General features: G+C 39.5%; 1 protein-coding gene across 1 annotated transcript in view; it reads right to left on the bottom strand.

The window, feature by feature from the left end:
- Window positions 1–1,948: 1,948 nt before the first annotated feature.
- Window positions 1,949–18,665, bottom strand: part of EPB41L4B (erythrocyte membrane protein band 4.1 like 4B) — a 770,758-nt gene continuing 754,041 nt past the window's right edge. Inside the window, exons 24-25 of the mRNA XM_077491916.1 lie at window positions 15,970–16,127; window positions 1,949–13,855 (exon numbers count right to left, since the gene is read on the bottom strand). Of these exons, the coding sequence (XP_077348042.1) occupies window positions 13,786–13,855; window positions 15,970–16,127 (228 nt within the window). The 3' untranslated portion in view covers window positions 1,949–13,785. The remainder of the gene's footprint in view (window positions 13,856–15,969; window positions 16,128–18,665) is intronic.

The following is an 18,665-nucleotide window of genomic DNA, read 5'->3' as shown; positions in this document are numbered from 1 at the left end:
TACCATGCCTTTCCTGGACTGAAATCACAAGAAAGTGTGTAAGGCCTGCCAATTGTCTTTTGGTAAATTACAGAATCTCTCCCCTTCCCCTTGTCTCCACACATAGTAGGAAATTGCTTGGTAGTTCAAGACAGGGGCGTAACTATAGGGGGTGCAGCAGTCGCGACCGCAACTGGGCCCTGTGCTGCAGGGGGCCCATGCAGCCCCCTCTACATATGGCCGGCAGCAGCATAGGCAGCTAGGGATACCAGTGCACCATGCACACGGGTGGCTGGAGGTGGAGGGTGACTAGCAGAGCTCCATGCTCGACTATCACACTGGCTGCTCTTTAGTTTTGCATTCCCCGCATGACCTGTGTCCTCGGCCGGCTCCTCAGAGTACCCCTCTCCTGCTCCAAGCATTGCTGCTCAGTCTGATGTCTGTTCTCCCCAGCCAGAGTTGAGAGCTGCCCTGGAGAAAAGGACCTCATCTCTTCTGGGGACGGGGACTCCATTCTGCCTAGGGACAATCCCCCAATGGGGCACTAAAAAAAAAAAAAAAATAATAAAAAAAAAACTACTGATGCCAGTGGTGGAACTACAGGGCTCACAAAGGTCATACCTGTGACCACGCCCTGGAGTTCCACCGCCGGACTCGGAGGGAAGGGCCCTGGCTGGGGTTCAGGGGGGCCCTTCATGGTTTCTTGCATCGGGGCCCTGAAGGTTCTAGTTACGCCACTGGTTCAAGATAAGATCTTAGGAGGGTCATTAGATTCCTTGAGAAAACACAGGCCAAGGGAACAAAAAAAGCTCTGAATTTCTGACTGCATCACCTGGTAATCTTGCTGTACTTATTGAACAGATATAACAAAAAGCCTTCAATGGTGCATTTAACAAGCCAAAGCGAATAAAAAAGCTCAATATTAGGATTTAACTACACTTTAAAAGAGACACTACAAAACTTTTCTTTCTGGAGATCTGCAGGAGTGTAAGGGACATATTTAGAAAGAAGATAACTTTACATTCACCTAACATCCTCTGCATGTGAATCTTCCAGGCACACATGTTTCAAATGACAGTGATTGGTTGATTACCAGTGAATGTATGTTGAAAGTCACATGCACTGAGTATGGTGTAAATTACCTGTCAGACAAGAAATACAGCAGTGCTATGTATTTCTTGTCTGACTTTTGCAGAGCCACTTGGAGTGGAGTTACACCTGGAGTGTAAGCATATAGACTTTTGCCCTAAAAAGGAAATTTTTATGCTTTGTGGACATTATTACTATTCACATAATTATTTGTAAACTATTTCTTTGGACTATTTATAAAAAAAAAAAAAAATCCTACTCTATCCCCCTTGTCCGCCTTACCGCTCTCTGAGTGCCACTACTATACACCAAGTTTGTAAATTAACTTTACCTCTGTGTCTTCCATCTGATCAGATGACTTCTTTGGTAATGATTCTTTCATTTGAAATGCTGCAGAAATCAAGGAACAGAAGCGTGTCGCACAGCAGAAGCATGATGGGGGCAAACTTTATCTAACATCTGTCATGCTGAAGGATGCCACTCAGGTAAGTGTCATTATAACCTTACACTTTTCTCCTTCAGATCTACTAAAACTTCTTAATTTTCCCTCTCACAAAGAATAAGCACAAGCAATTTCCGCATAGTTGAAATACAGCATTAGGGAAAATGTAAATGTGGTAAAAATAGAAAAAGTGGTTATACCTGAAATCTAAATATCTTTCTGTTTTGGAAATGAAAACTGAAATGAAACTCATGGATGTTAACTCTGATAGCCGAGACACATTTTTAAATTAGGAACAAATTATATAGGTTCTTTTTGCTTAGCAAAGAGCTCCTTTATATTTAATGTTTGTCTTATTTTTTAAACACACCTGTAATGATTGGATGTAGAGAAACTTATTGCACTTTAGTCTATAAACCATTTTCAGAAACAGACATTTTAGACAAAACTTTATTTTAATACACAAGTGCAGCAATATCCTAAAAGTAGCACAAACATTTCAAAAAGCATATTTGATTTGAATAAAAAAGACAATTGGGATGGATACAGTAGGTCCAGTTGTTGATCACGCTGATGAGGTTTATAAACTTCAGAAGAGCAGTCAGACACTCAGGTATTATGGAGAGAGGTAAGTTAACACACAGATACACCCAGAACCACCTTGGGGGAAACAATAGATACTGGACAAAGTTTCTTAAAGCATATGTCAGGCAAATTTACAAAAAAAGTTAGTACATCTCTGCAATACATGCACATTTTCCCATGATTTATCCCTGTAAAGACCCTTCAAGAACAGGAAAATACCAGCCGATCTGCCAGAAATGCACTCAGCTTCTAATTTCCTCCTGTGAAAAAGACCTGCAATGGCTTTTTGTGAACCGAAATGAAAGACTTGGCTTCAGCTCTGGTCAGTTGTCTTTTGTTAACTACTAAATCTTGCCCATTCTCATAATATTCACAACATAGGTACTAATTGTTCTGTAGTACAAGATAAGAGCTGAAAGAACTCTTTGATATAGCACAGGACAGGAGTGCACAGTACAGCTCTAAATTTATAACATATGTTTGTTTTTTGCATTTAATGGACAGAAATAAAAAAAAATGCTTTCAGTGATATATTTGACAGACCAAAATCGAACCAATAATAAAAGTTAATTGTCAGAGTTAACCTAATTCTACAAGAAGTGTTGCCTAATGCTGATGTGAGTGAGCAAGTCTAGTCATCCTTTTTTAAGAAAGAAGAGCAGGGAATGAGAAAGATGCAAAGACCCACTATGGAATTTTGAATATTAAGGGAAACTTGCTTTAAAATTAAATATGTAGGCTGTCACCGTTGCTGTTTCTTTTGACAATTCTAGTTACCACACTATCATTCTAATATGTTTATTTAAAAAATTTGAGTTACTAACTTAGCTTGGCTTAGCTTGTGGGTTGGTATTGACATGGCAGGAGGGCCACACCCTGGTCAGACCTGCAGCTGTGCAAATACCCACCAACATGCCTGCAACGCTAGGCTGGTAACCTCAGACGGGTTCCTATGTTTGATTTGTAGATTCCATTTTTGCTTACAGTAATAATACAGTGTAATAAGTTCATGCTTAAGCTGTAAAGTAGAAGTTTTACTTTGGCATGACAGACCTTTCATGACCCTTTTAAAACTAGAAGATTACTAGATGACCATTTGGAAGCAGAAAATGATAAGGCTAGTTGTGATACATCTCTGGGTTGTTTACAACCCAACAGGCATTGTCATCTTATATATATCTTAGAAGGCAAGTTTTCTAAAAATAAATCTGTTCTTAGCCATATTAAATAGTAAATAACATTAAAGTGGAGCTCCAACCAAAAGGGGAAGCTCCGCTTGTTTGCTTTCTCCATATTTAGCACCTGTCTTTGACAGGTACCCATCCCCCCTCCCGGGAGACCTTGCCCTGGACCTCGCCGTAGGAAGTTTGGCCCATCTCCTCCTTCCCTCACCACTGGGCTATTCAGAAAGTGCTGCACGCTTGGCGCATGCGCAGTAGGAAACCGTCTGTGAAGCTGTAAGGCTTCACTGCCAGTTTCCATTAGAAGTAATAGCAGTGGCAGCATCCAAGGGCCAATTGAAAAATCGGCTGGGGTGCCAACATTGCGTGACCCCTGGAGGTAAGTGTCCTCATTTTAAAAGTCAGCAGCTACAGTATTTGTGGTCTGACCTAAATTTGATAGAGAAATTCAATTTTTTTTTTCAATTTTTTTATTGGATATGTTTTATAGCAGAGAGTAAAAAATATTGTTGTGTTTTATTTTCAAAATTGTGTGTATTTTTTTGTTTATAGTGCAAAAAATAAAAATCACATAGGTGATCAAATACCACCAAACGAAAGCTCTGTTTGGGAGAAAAAAAAGGACATCAATTTTGTTTGGGTACAGAGGTACATGGCCAATCAATCATCAGTAAAAATAATGCAGTGCCATGTTGCAAAAAATGGCATGGTCAGGAAGCGGGTAAATCTTACGGAGGTCAACCCTTTATGTAACGAGTAATTTTTGCATTTTCACGATCGACCTATTTATTTGGCGATAACATTGTCATTGCTTAGCATAAAAAAAGTAATTCATACATTGTTTTTTTGGAAGAAATTAGGCTTTCTTTTGGTTCGTTGTTTTGCAAAATGTTTTATCTTCTATGTAATTTATTGACAAAAAAAAGTAAAAATGCATTTTTTACTATCCTGACCAGTGCTAAAAGTATGAATTTATTCTATAATTTGGCCTGTTTAAAATGACATTAACATGTTTCTGGTATGCACTAAGAATGGCAGTTATTTGCATATATATATATATATATATATATATATATATATATATACATATTTGCAAATATATAAATGTATAAAAATCATTTTAACTTACTTTACTTTAACTGACTTAATTAAATTGTTATATAGCATCACACAAAAACCCTTGCAGACTATCTGCAAGTATCATTTTACACAGGAGCAGCAGCTACATTTGGACAACCACTCCTGCTATTTAAAACATAGGAATTCCCCTCTGTCATTTTGACAGCCAATAATTACCACTTAGCTGAGTGAAAACGCTGACAGGAGAAGAGGAGCTGAATGCAGAGGATAATCCCTAGAAATGTTGACACCCTTTAGGGTTTCTCCTACTTTTAAAATCCTCAAGTAGGCGCTGGCAAGGTCAAAGATTTGGTTATTTAGTGTGGCAGGAGTGCATGAAATAGCTGTATAAATTTATATAAACTTTGCCAAGTTAATCTGTCTCCACATACAGTATGTATTTCAGCAATGTTTTAGGTACTTTCGTGGAGTTCAGCTTTGAATCTGAAAATAAGTACGGTAACCTGGATCTCTTACTGGTTTGTTAATTTAGGCAAAAGGCAGAGTGTCATCTTTCAGTTATTTGACTTTGATAAATAAAATCTGATTGAGCATTATGGGCTATTGCACTTTCCTTGTGCATTATTGAATAAGCTGGTATTGTATTGTTTATCTTCTTGAAATTAAATGTATTCTTGCCCTTTCCTTCAAAAAGGTATTGAACAGAAAACTGACATGCTATGCTAGTATGCATATAACAATATGGTTCCTCATTCATGCAATCATAATAAAAATGGTTGGGACTCTGAAACTGAATTATTGTAGAATATAGAGTTAAAATAGCCCTAGTTAGGCCAGTTAATTAATTAAAAAATGTTAAGCTTCTCCATGACTTTTATTGAACCCACATACGTTTATTTATTATATTTAGGGCTGATAACACATACATTTTACTTTGCAGTGTATTTCTGGAAAATTAGGCAGTTTCTTATCAATACCTTTATTTTTTGGTTAATAACTATTTTACTTTCTTGGCACTTATTATTATAACTGAGGAAATGTCCTTGTAATCTCCTTTTTGGTGTATCTTTTGTAGAGTTTAAAATTGTATCATGTATGCACACTGATGCATCCAAACCATTTATAATGACCCATTGTACCACAAAAATAATGTTTTTAATTAGTGTAGCCAACCTGTCCTACACAGGGGCTACTAGTCAAATTTAGTTCTTCAGGGTGGACGGCAGCTTAGCTGAATTTGTCTGCTTGTTCAATTTGTGTTTCCCCTAAATTCAGCAGAATGGTGTTTTTTCTCTTCTGCTAGTAGGTGTCAAAGGTACCTCTGGTATTAGTATGAGATACTACAGTAAAACTGGCTTATGACTATTCATACTTCCCCTAGCCAACCAGTAGGAGGGTTATGGGCACTGGCGCATCCTGGGGGAGAATATAAATATATGGAGAGGGTCAAGTGATCTCTCTCTCTTTCACCCAGGCTCTGACCTGGGGTTACGAATATTTGGAACAGCTGAGTGATTACGCCTAAAACCTGTACATATGCTTGGGGCAGAAGTCTGTCTGTCCTGTGAGTCCTGGTGCATGAGGCTCTGTGGTCTGGAAGCCTTGCTGAGGACAGGAGGGGGGACTTTTGATGTACCAGAGGTCACTTTGTCAGATGAGGTCCTGTGTGAGGAACTTGTGGAGGGCCTGGAAAAGCATCAAGATGGGATCATCAAGGCTACTTTCCGCTGCTTGCTACTGGAAAGATTGGGTAACTAATGGAGATGGATGCTACTAAGAAGGTACAGATTACTGGAATCAGCTTAAAGGCTCCTTTTTGTACTGGTGTCTCTTTCTTTCGTTATTGAGTCTGCAAGCCAGTAACGTGTTCTAAATTCTCTACCCCTTTCTCCCTGTAGTTTTGAGTAAGAGTCAATAAACAATTTTTGTTGTATGTTACAGTCTCTTCCCATTATTACTAAGTAATCTACACCCTGAGGTGAAATGTAAGTCCACCCCTATCTCTGTGAGCACCACCATGCTTCCAGGGGTCTGAAGCTCCTACAGTAGTAATTTGAAACATACTAACATTTTAAGCATTTTGTATAGAGCCACATATGGTCAGAGTCCACAAGAGGAAGGCCTAGCATGTCTAACACGGCTGACAAAATAAAGGCAGGTCCGATGAAAAGCAGGGATGTTCCTGCCTTGTAAATGATCAACACAGTCAGTCTTGCCCCAATGTTTTCCCACAACTCACGATTTATGCTACATGTGCAGTAAAATGATTCCTATTAACTGATCTCACAGACTGTCACATAAAAGAGTACATTATCACGCTTTCCTTAATGGGTAAGTCAACAAAAAAAGTTATAACTAAAACCTGATAGGTTGAGTCAGCTCCTGGCTTTTTATGTGTTTTGTTTAACATGGCAGTGAAAGATCCCTGTGATATTTCCAGGACTCTGTGCCTTTCTGCCTGGGAGCCATGGGCATTCCCGTCTACTTTTGTGTGTTTCAGCAACTTCTGTTGCATTTTTCAAAATATATATAATAAATAAAAATACAGCAGGGAGAGTGACAACCCCTCATAATGCCACAGCAGATGGAGAGCCCCAGCAGCTCAAGCATAGAGGTTGCACCAATAAAGTCAACAAGACATATAAAACAGTCAGGTGATTTAACTCTCCAGGATCCTCCTAAAATTGAAATAACAGTAATGTGTGTATTAACTATTTAAACACTAAATTATCAAAATCCTTGGTCCCTTTACTTAAAAAAACTGATGGTGTAGATAGTGTAATATCTGTAAATCTGTAAAAAGTATTTATGAATATCTACAATGTTTGGTAAGGTATCTCTATGAACCTGTAGGCACACTGTTATGTGTACTTACTTATCATTTGTAATAAATAGTATGTTTGTAGAGACAGAAAGCTCCAACAATTTTACATCTGGTTTCAACTTTACCCATTATTTTCAAAAATGAGAAGCCCACTGTCTGAGCTTTGAGACTCCAACAGACAAGCTATTGTCTACTTTATATGGCACAGCAAAAGGTAATAAGGCAACATCAACTATGGCAAAACAATTATTCTTCATTTACAAGAATAAGGTGCCACCACTTATGCGTCTAAATCGGGCATAGTATTCTAAATAGGTTGCTAATCTAGCATGCACTACAAGCGCTTTAAACACATAAGAGTACTGTTTTTTCTGTGCACTGTATTGAATTAACAGACAAAGACAAATATATACAGGTAAATGCAGGTAAGTGAAAATCTTTTAGGTAGAAAAAATTAATTGATATGTTTATGTTCGCCCTGATATGTTTGCCATGTTGCATACAGATGGACATTCATAGGATGCTAGTGTATATATGTATGACAGTAGTAGATACAATAAAAATATTGCAGTAGTCACATGTTGCTCACTCCTGACCACTCACAAATGTAATAATCTCCATTAAAGATAATTTAAGGCAAAAGAAAATTAAAACGCCTCACAGTTTGACCTGTGACAGAAAAATAAGACTGTGAAATCTCTTACTTCTGTCTTGGCCTCAAACGGTATTTACAGATAACACAATGATGACTTCTCCCTCCACCCACACAGTGCTCTAAATGCAAACATTTATACATGCAGGAAATTGATTTGCAACCTGTTGTACAGGTTCTTCAGGTCACAAGCAAAAAAAAATATAGCCTGGCATTCTGTGCATATACCTGCATTTTGCACCCTAACTAAATGTTGATTTTCTCATCTACATTTGGAAATTATTTATCCATTATAATCTGAATTCTAGGACACACTACCATGTAAAATTAAATAGCATAAAAAAGCACTCAATACATTTTTTTAATTTACAATGACCCATAGCTAAGAGTAAGGCGCTTCTGCTTCCTACCTTAGCCCATTTACAGTGACTTCTGCTAGCTTTATGTTTTGATCTATTCTTAAATGTTCAGTTGCCCAATATGGATTCATTAACATTTTAGAGAGGAAAATAACTCTGGAAGCTGTGTTGAAACAAACAAACAAAAAAAGCAAGCAGAGGGTAAGGGAATAGTCATCACCAGTATTGCCTGCAGTCTCCCCAAATCTTTTTCCCCAGTCCTTATTTACCATGCCTTGTTCCGCACTTTGTCTCGGTGTGGAGGTAGCCATCTTGGAGGAAGGGTTTTGCTTCCTCATATCAGAGCCTCCAGAAAGAAGAACAATGAGCAGCACTGTAATGATATCACCAAATCTTACTCCAAATCTTCAGAGACTAGCTGTGCCTCTGATACTATATTGCAGATATACAGCTCTGAGGCTGCAGGTACGATAGTACACATACCAAACAACACTTTTTTTTTTTCAGAAGGAATTTCAGACAAAAGGTAAAAAATTTAGGGTACCGCTTAACCACTTCGTGCCCGTGCTATAGCCAAAAGATGGCTACAGTGTGGGCTTAAAATGCCGGGAGGGCGTACATGGACGTCCTCCTGTTCTCACACTGCCCACATGCCCCAGGGGGAGCGCGCTGTGTTTGCCAATCACATGGCCAATCACAGTGCGCCCTTTACCTCAGCAAATGACACCTAATCAAAAAAGTAAACAGAAGCCAGTTTCCGGCTGTTAGTGTGAAGAAAAGAAGAAAGCCGTTTTCTGTTAAAAACCAGCTTCTGTTAGAGGAACATTGGACCCCAGTGCCGCTAATCAGTGCCCACCAGTGCCACCTATCAGTATCCATCGGTACTGCTAATTAGTGCCCATCAGTACCACCTATCAGTGCCCACCAGTGCCGTCTATTAGTGCCCATCAGTGCTGCCAATCAGTGCCTCCTGATTAGTGCTGCCTCTGTGCCACCTATCAGTGCCACCCATCAGTGCAGCCTCATCAGTACCTCCTGATCAGTGCCCACTAGTGTTGCCCCATTGGTGCCACCTATCAGTGCGACCTCATGAGCTGGGCTGCCATCAGGGGGGGGTACATGCATTATACCTGTAAGGAGCCTGCATGTCTCCAGGGGCCCGGCTGTCGCTCCCCCCGACAATCAGCTCGGATCACAAATCACAGCCAGCACCCCCCCCCCGCTTATCAGCAGCAGAGGAGGAGGAGAGGAAACATGTGCAGATCACCGTGCACCCCCCCCCCCCCCCGCTTATCAGCAGAGGAGGAGGAGAGGAAACATGTGCAGATCAGCATGCCAGCACCCCCCCGCTTATCAGCTGAGGAGGAGAGGAAACATGTGCAGATCATTGCACCAGCACATATCACCTCCACCCCCAGAGGAGGAGAGGAAGCATGAAGGGATCACCGACCTGCTTATCAGCTGGCTATTCTCTGCTTCTCCGTCCCTGTGGAGGCCTAATTATTTGCTCGGACTGTGATTGGGCAAGACAGGGCCAGGGGGAGTGGCAAGCTCGTCGACAGTGCACATGGACAGTGCTGTTTATCTCCTTCTTCTTGGATGGGATGGGATGGGAACCCAAGACCCCTTTCACACTGTGTTGCCACCATCATCAGCGATAAGGCAGCGCTATTTTTAGCACCGCTTTACCATTGTTTTAGCGGCACTATTTGGCCGCTAGTGGGGCGGTTTTTAACCACACGCTAGTGGGCAAAAAAGGGGCTAAGTCGGCCTGCAAAACACCGCCTGAGCGACATTTTGCCGGCAGTATCACAGGGCTGCCCAATGGGGAGCAGTGGGGGAGAAGCAGTGAGTTCACCGCTGCTTCACCACTCCAAAGAGAAGAAGCTGCTGGCAAGACTTTATGTGGCGTCCTGCTAGGACACTACTCCAGTGTGAAAGCCCTTTCATACTGGAGTGACTGGAGCTGCTTTTTTCAGGCGCTAAGCAGGTGCTATTTTTATAGCTGTAGCACCCGAAAAAAGCCTGCAGTGTGAAAGGGGTCTTAGGCTGCCTATAATTGATTTGCATTGTGAAAATGGATGACTGTGGGTGTAAATGAGTTACATTTTGGAGAGCCTGCTGCCTGTCTCTTCACTATGTAACTCTCATCCTCATCCGTTTTCACAATGCAACTCAATCATCTTCATCCGCACCCAGCATCTACTCCATCCCTCCAGTCTCCACAACACACGCATCCCCACCCAGGCCAAGCACCATCCATCCCTCCAGTCTCCACAAAGCATGCATCCCCACCCACGCTGAGCACCATCCATCCCTCCCGTCTCCACAATGCATGCATCACCCACCCATGCCGAACAGTATCCACAACGCAAACATCAGCGCTTTGCATTGGATTTAACCCTAACCCGAATAGCGCTGCAAATTTGATGGTAAAGCAGCGCTAAAAATATCTGCACTTTGCCATCGACGCACCCACCGATCCAGTGAAAAAGGGGCCTTACTGTTAAATATTGAAAGCACTGATGACTTTTAATCCACTTTTCATATATTAAGGTGCAACAGTGCTAAAATACAAGTGAGTGCACCAAAGAACTCAGTGGGATGGTCAGTGGGCCGATTCAGTGGGACAACCAGTGGATGGGCCCTGGAGAATGTTGGGTTTTGGGCCCGGGGGGGCACAGGTCTAAAGCTGTGTAAGGAGCCCCAAAATTTCTGATGGCTGCCCTGCTCATGAGTGCCCCTCAGTGAAGGAATAAAATTAACTGTTTTCTAAATTTTATAACAAAATAAGAAAAATGTTTTTTTTTATTTAGCAAAAAAGAAAAACCCAGCGATGATTAAATACCACCAAAAAAGCTCTATTTGTGTGAAAAAAATACAAAAAATTTAATTTGGGTACAGTGTTGCATGACCATGCAATTGTCATTCAAAGTGTGAGAGTACTGAAAGCTTAAAATTGGCCTGGTCGGGAAGGGGGAATAAGTGCCCAGTAAGGCAGATTTTTTTTACTATAACATACATGTCATATTTTCAGTTGTTTTGCACAGAGAAGCCCCGATTCCTCCTCTGTTGGGGTCCCCGGCCAACACTCTTGGTCCCTCCTTCCTACACCTGAGCAGGCTTACTCCCGAGCCACTGTGCTGTGTGCCCATTCACATATGGAGCATGACTCGGCCCACCCCTACTCTCTCCTCATTGGCTCGCTGGCTGTTGTCTCAGTCAATGAGGAGGAAGAGAGCTAGGAGAGCCGCTGTTCTTGTGCGCATAGCTGGACTAAAATGGGGCTCAGGTAAGTATTAGGGGCAGAAGGTTTTTTCTCAATATTTGAGCTGCTTCTACAACCATTTTAAGCACATTTAACATTTCTAAATGTTTCCTTTAACATAGCAAATCTCAAAGATTTGCGTTCAGGTCCACATTAATGTGACAAAATGGTTCAGTAAGTATTTAAAGTGGTTGTAAACCCTTACAGACCACTTTTACCTACAGGTAAGCCTAGATTAAGGCTTACCTGTAGGTGCAAGAAATATCTCCTAAACCTACACGGTTTAGGAGATATTTGCAAAAGACAGGCACCTCTGTCTACGGCGCATGTGCTGTAGACAGTGGCGCACAGGCGCACTGGCATCTCCCGTGCGCATGCGTGGAAGTGACGTCATCTTGGCTCCGGCCAGTCCCATCACAGGAGCCCCGATACTCAGAAGTCACTCTGGGATAGATGGCGGAGTCGGAGGAGGAGAACAAGGGTCACTTCGGGGGCTTCCATCTCAGGTAAGTTATTCATAATGAGCTAGTATGCTATGCATACTAGCTCATTATGCCTTTGCCTTGCAGGATGTATTTTTTTGGCTTTACTTCCTCTTCCTGACATGCTGCAGAACCTAGGCACACTCTATTTTTCTTGCCTCACAAAAGCCTATTAGGTATTGATTACTTTTCCACAGAGACACAACGTGTGTTGGATGAAAAAAGCATCTGCAGAAAACTATGTTCATTAATGAAAGCTTGCCATATGCTATGCTTATTTTAGCTGGTTCTTGAAGAACAAGCTGAAATTCACTACATGGTTGCCAACCTCCCAGAAATAGATTATTTTATTCAGCAAAGAGGATGAAAGATAAAGATCTAAGCCCTTGTGCACACGGTCGGAGATTCTGACTACCAAATCCGTCTGAGTAATTCCGACGGATTAATTCCGGAAGAGGTCCGGAAGTGATGTTGCATACACACGGTCGGACTAAGTTGTCGGAAAATCTAATTGTACATAACGTGATGACGTTATTTCCTTACGACGGGACTACGTTAAGGCTAGTAGCCAATAGCATTGGTCTAGGAATTTGATCTGAGCATGCGTGGCACTTTGTCCGTCGGAGTAGGCTACACATGATCGGAGTATGTCCGATAGGAGCATTTTGTCGGAAAATTTTACCGGCAAGTTGGAAAACTTGGTCCGTCGGATATTCCGACGGAAACAGTCCGATGCAGACCACACACAGTCTGAATATCCAACAAAACGGTCCGATAGGACACATTCCGTCGGAATCTCTGACCGTGTGTACAAGGGCTAAGAGTGCCTGGCCATTTCAAGTTCATAGAACATTCACAACTAACTTGGCTCACACTGCTTGCAGGGAAATGTTCCTGAAGTCTAGCTCCTCTGTTAGGAATATTCTGGTAAAACACTCCATCTCACAATCACTCCTGTCTGTCATGCTGTAATTTTCAGATTGTTTGTCCAGCAACAGTACTACAATAGAGATAAGGTCCTTTAGCTACAACTCCAATGTTATATTGTAGCCCACATATCATTATGTACTGTATATTTTGACAGTAGGGATAGTAAGAGTCTACATGCATGCAGAAAACTTGCTGGAACAGAATTATTGACTGTTCTCATAAAGCTAGCAGTGAGTGCCTGTAATTGGCCTGCATCAGAAGCACTTCACCCCACTCTCAGCCAAAGGCCAGGTTACTTCATATTACATGTGATTGTTGGTTTTGTAGCAGGAATTCACATTTGTACAGCTGTGCACATTAAGAAATAGCTTTTAAGTTTATGAATGATTTTAAAGCAAAAGTACGGCAGCTATGGAAAGGTCCTCTTAAAGTCATAACTGGCCTTGTTGCATTAAAATAATCAATATATTTTATATAAATAGTTATACATATTTTACATCAGCACAGAATACAGCAATGTATATGAACAATTTCTGGATGAATTAAAATTAATCTTGCCCCATCACTGAATCATTCACTCAACTTTTCATGAGAAATGTCAAAGATTACCTTATTGAAAAATATTAAGCTGTGTAGGATAATAAAATGTATCATTTTTAAACTATTAAAATATTCTGTATATTGTTAATCTCTTAAATTATTTACAAATAATAAACATTGTACAAGATAAAACACTATAATTTTCCTTTTTACATGCAATATGTTGGTTTTAACTAACTAGTCTAGATCACTAGTTTTGGCCCATTGTTTCCAATGCCGTAGGAGACATTCGCCTTCCTAAATAACACAGTGGAATGTAAAGTGACAGAAGGCACTCGAAAGACCCGAGTCCAGTGCTCTGATAATAAAGAAATTCACAGTTCTGTCATCAAAAGTCTTTTCATCATTTTCTCTCTTTCAAGCTCACGTCTGCGTGCCTCCGAACTGAAGGAAAAAGGAAATAAAAGGAAATATGTTCATGTACGAGTAAAACATTAACAACTTATGATGGAATGTCTCGCAATTAGAAGAAAACTTCTAGTAGCTCAAAAAGTTTGCACATATTTAACCTAACAATTCTTTAGTCAAAGTAAGATCTCAGGTGCCCATATTATATTTTAATGGTATGCTGTTAAAGTGACCCAATCTCTAAAAACTTTTAACTCAACAGAAAGTAGTATACACTTTAAAACATTAAGAAATTACTATTACAGCAATACAACAGACATTATTATGTTCAAGAAGTCCATTACAGCACACTGCAAGGCCCATGATTGCTTCTAAGGAATGGTACACAGTGCTGAGTGCAAGGACCCTGATTTCTTAAACATGAGTAGGGATCTGTTGCTCTCTACTGTCTGTAGTTATATGTGGCTGTTCTTACTGTCAGAGTTATTTATGTACATCACTTCATGTCTCTTCTAGCTGGGTCAGAAACCCAAAATTGGAGGACTTTGCTGTCTTTATAAAAGGGAGTTTTCAGGAAGTAGACTGAGAGATAACTGAGCCACATGTCCTGTCCATGGAGTTGCTGCTGTTGAATTTTCAACCAGACCCGAAAAGACTATAAACTATAGGGAGTGACTAAAGTGCAGAGTATATGGGCTGACTCTGAATTCCTGTCACACCACAGTTCCTGCCTGTGAGCAGTCTCCTTCCAGGCAGGTATAGGACAACACTTGGAGGATACTGCTGATCTTCTCTTCAGGTCTCTGACACAAAGACAGATGCCACATCATCCTCAGGGGCTCCTGCAACTGTACTTTGCTGCAACATTCATGTTGATGTATCTCCATTATATAACTACTGTATATATATATATATATGTATATATATGTATATATATATATATATACACACACACACGTGTGCATAATTCCACCTATCCTCCTATCAGGCCATGTGTCTGTTTGTACATTGGATATATGTACTGGATGTATGTACTTGTTAATAATCTCTTCTTATATAAAGCTTCACATAGGCCCTGTTCTGGGCGGAAGCACTTCCAGCTTTATTATCAAACCCACTCTTTCACTTAGCAAAGGTTCTGAGTTATTTTACTAACCTATAGGTTTAGTGTAATATCTTGTTTGGGGAGGGCCATTTCTCATAACACCCCACAAAAAGGGGCATCGTAGAGCATAGACAGCATTATCGGTACAATCTCATACTACGACTAGCTACCTATCTTATGAAATGAAAATGCTGTCAGACTAGCTAGAACGTTTTGACAAGAATCCTGTTGCTCTGTAAATGTGGCTCCAGGGGAGGTTGCAGGACACATAAAATTAACAAGTGCATGCTTGTGTCTTTGTCATGTGGAAGAGATTTTGTCTGATAGTTATTTACCCAATTTAATATTTTCAAAATAGTGGCAAGTAATATGATTTTGATTGTTAGTTTGGCAGGGTTATTTGGCAAATATATAACAAATGTTGGATTTAATTCATTTGATTGTTTAAAGTGACTTTGTTGCTTAGGTGAATACCCATCTTTGGCTGTCTATGCTGCCAATCCCAGCAGAAGTGAAGAGACAACACTGGATGAAAATTCTGAAGAATCTGCCACTTTCCAAAGTATTGATTTCCTGGTCCCCAGCTGCATGCTGTAGTTTCTGCCATTAGCATCTACATCACAAGAGGACAAAGTATTGAACCACCAAACACAGTGGAAGACCAGCAAATCAGCACTAAGGGCAGTGTTGGATTTTGTGGGATCTTCAGCCAGCACTTTTGCTTTCCTTCTGCAGACTTCCATGATGGGGGCAGCAGGAAAGGTAAGTATTTAATGTCTTCTTTGCAAGAATGGTGTTGAATATTTATTTTAGGGACACATTCAATTTAAGATTGACCCATCTATTATATACCAATGTACTGGCAATTTAGTAACTGCAGATCCTTTTGTAAATGGATATGAGTGGCAAAAATTGCACAAAAGATGTTCTACATATTTTGCTAATGTACCATGAGGCACCATTTTTAAATGGTATCAGGGTTAAAATTAAGAATTAAAAGACAATTAATTTAAAAAAATCGTAATGCGTGACTATAAAATGGTACCTGTCTACTAAAGAAATGTGTGATGAATAAGCTCCCTGCATTGCTTGTGCTTGGTTCTTCAATTGTCTGGATGGCACCAGGTGAATTGCCGGTGACATTCTTTTTGGAGATGGCTGTGCAGAGGAGTACTGTTGTATTGGGGTCTCTAATAAATCTACCTGAAGAAAGAAAAAATATATACCCATTCTATTATACAGACACCAGTAAGCAGTACAACAAAGTTTAAAATGGTGAGTACATGTTTATTAATGCAGGAGACTTGATCTTTTTATCATTTCTACAAAACCTAATAGAGATCAATACATTTGTGTTAATTAGTTTCACCGGTCATCCAACCAATCCACTGCTTCTATTACACTGATGTGAAGATCTGTGGTCTGCCTTTTTTTGTTTTTAATTAGTCATGTATTTTTATTTATTTTTATTGTCAAATGTTATGTTGCGATATAAACCACCTCCTCTTAATACTCTGGACCTGTTCTTGATTAATTTTACTTTCTTCAAACTCTCTCTTGGATGCCCATGCTCATGCAAATTTGAGGTGTCATAGTGAACAGGTAAAGGAATCCCTTTTAACATCTTATATTGCAGGGGAAAGATATAAGAGATTTTTTTTTACTTTTTAACGTTATTAAAAAATAAAAATGTGTAGTTTGGTTCTAGTAGGAGATAGCTATTTTGCTTATCACTAAAAAGTTATAATTTGACTACTTAATTATAAATATATCATAGGTGCTCATGTGTTGTGATAGTCTCTATGTATAGGCTCATGGTATTAATGGGTGATATAGTAGGAAATTGTGGGGATTTTAATGGTTTTTCGGTACACTAAAGGTAATGTACCAGTGTGTCTTGCATTTTACTAAATGCTAACCTACATCTATCATCAAAACACAGAAGACCAACTGCAGGAAAATATCACATCCATCAAATCTGCCTCTTTATTTTATTTTTTTACATTTTTTTCAGTGTTGGCTGATGATAAACCTATGTTAATTCCAAGCACCTTTAAATCCAATTAGAGTTGATTGACTCACTACCTGGTAATCTGTCCCAAGCAACAAGTACTGTATATTGCAGCTATGATACATACTTTATAGAACAGTGCTATAATAATGATACCATATAATCATCAATCTATTAACATTTTGTGCAATAACGATCCTTACATTATCCCTTCATGCATGTAAGAGCTACAGGAAAATACTACTTAGCAAATGATCTGTAAATAATGTTTTCATTATATTACTATATAGCAGCAAACAAGATCAAAAAAAAAAATGATATACCAAATATCTCTTCACCAAAACTAAGACTGGCCACACACATTGAGGTAGATGTCTTATTGAAGACAACAGTAGAGCGATATTACCAGAAAAAACCTGAAAATATTTTGGAGAGTCACCATTGGAAAATACATTGGTGAGAGCTGTACCTTTGAAGACAATACTGTGGAGCTCTCCATGCACTTTTGGTACAGCGTTGGCAGCAGAAAAACTCACCTCAATCAAATATAATTTATTTTGTGCTTGTTCATTTGTGTATTGTGCTCATATTTATTAGAAGCCAGTGGCTGTTAAGACAATACATCATCACTGATTTGTATTTACTAGAAGAGTACTGAAGGATTATCTAGGAGATTTATGAAAATGAGATGTATACAATATGGATGTGATGGGAATCAATAATAAAATTCAGGTAGTCATGACATAGGAATGCAAAAATACTTAATGGACTAACATCAGTACCTAAATTACTGCTTGTTATCTTTTAGTCAAAATTCCATATTTAAATAATACTACCCTTAGCAACATAATTATATTTTTTGTAGTGTATAGTGCAATGATTGTATGCAATGTGCATTGACCTATGACATGGAAATTGATATTTCACAGTTAGGACTATACCAAAATAGACATGTCTAACTGGTTAATGGATACCACACTTTTCCCTGTCATAAAACTTTACACAACTGTATTAAACATTTAAAGTAATTATGCAATTATGGCCATATATCAAGTATGAATCAAACTAAATGGTAAAACTTCCTATATAGAGGACAGTTACAATAGTGCAGCAGCCCCACAGTTGTACACCAACACACATTGGGATCATAACTGATATATACCATAAATATCATATTTAAATTCTTTGATACTGTCAGGAATGAAAAAATATATACAGTCAGTAGGAAAAATTTTTAGCAATTTTTTTTTTTTTTGCTTTGCAGCACCATAGACATAGCATAACATACAGTACCTCCAATGAAGTGTGTCCCATATCTGGAAGGGAAGGCTGCTGCATAATATAGAAATATTCTGAGTCCACTCCCCAACTGTGACTGTAAAAGGATTGTGCCGCTCACCCAATTCCTCCGTTCATAGAACTTGTACTATTCTTTCACAAAATGAAAAATGCTCTGTAAATGGAGGGGATGTATCCTGTCATTCATCTGGCCATTTTCCATTTACAGTATGCTTTGCATTCTGGGAAAGAATACCATTAGTTATTTTAATGTAGGAGGCTAGCAGAAGAGGCGGGTAAGTACTGCAACTCATTCACAGTAGCTGATGTTAACTACAACAGCACCAGAAGATCAGCAGCCATCTGTACATGGGACACACTTTATCGAAGGTAAGTTATGTCCCTTGTGCTGCATGGACAGAAATAGAAGGAAATTCACAACTTTTTGGTTG

The sequence above is a fragment of the Lithobates pipiens genome, unplaced genomic scaffold (assembly GCF_037356315.1).
Source record: "Lithobates pipiens isolate NorthernLeopardFrog02 unplaced genomic scaffold, aLitPip1_a1.2 Scaffold_19, whole genome shotgun sequence".
Lineage (NCBI taxonomy): Eukaryota > Metazoa > Chordata > Amphibia > Anura > Ranidae > Lithobates > Lithobates pipiens.
This window is presented reverse-complemented; position numbering and strand designations above follow the sequence as displayed.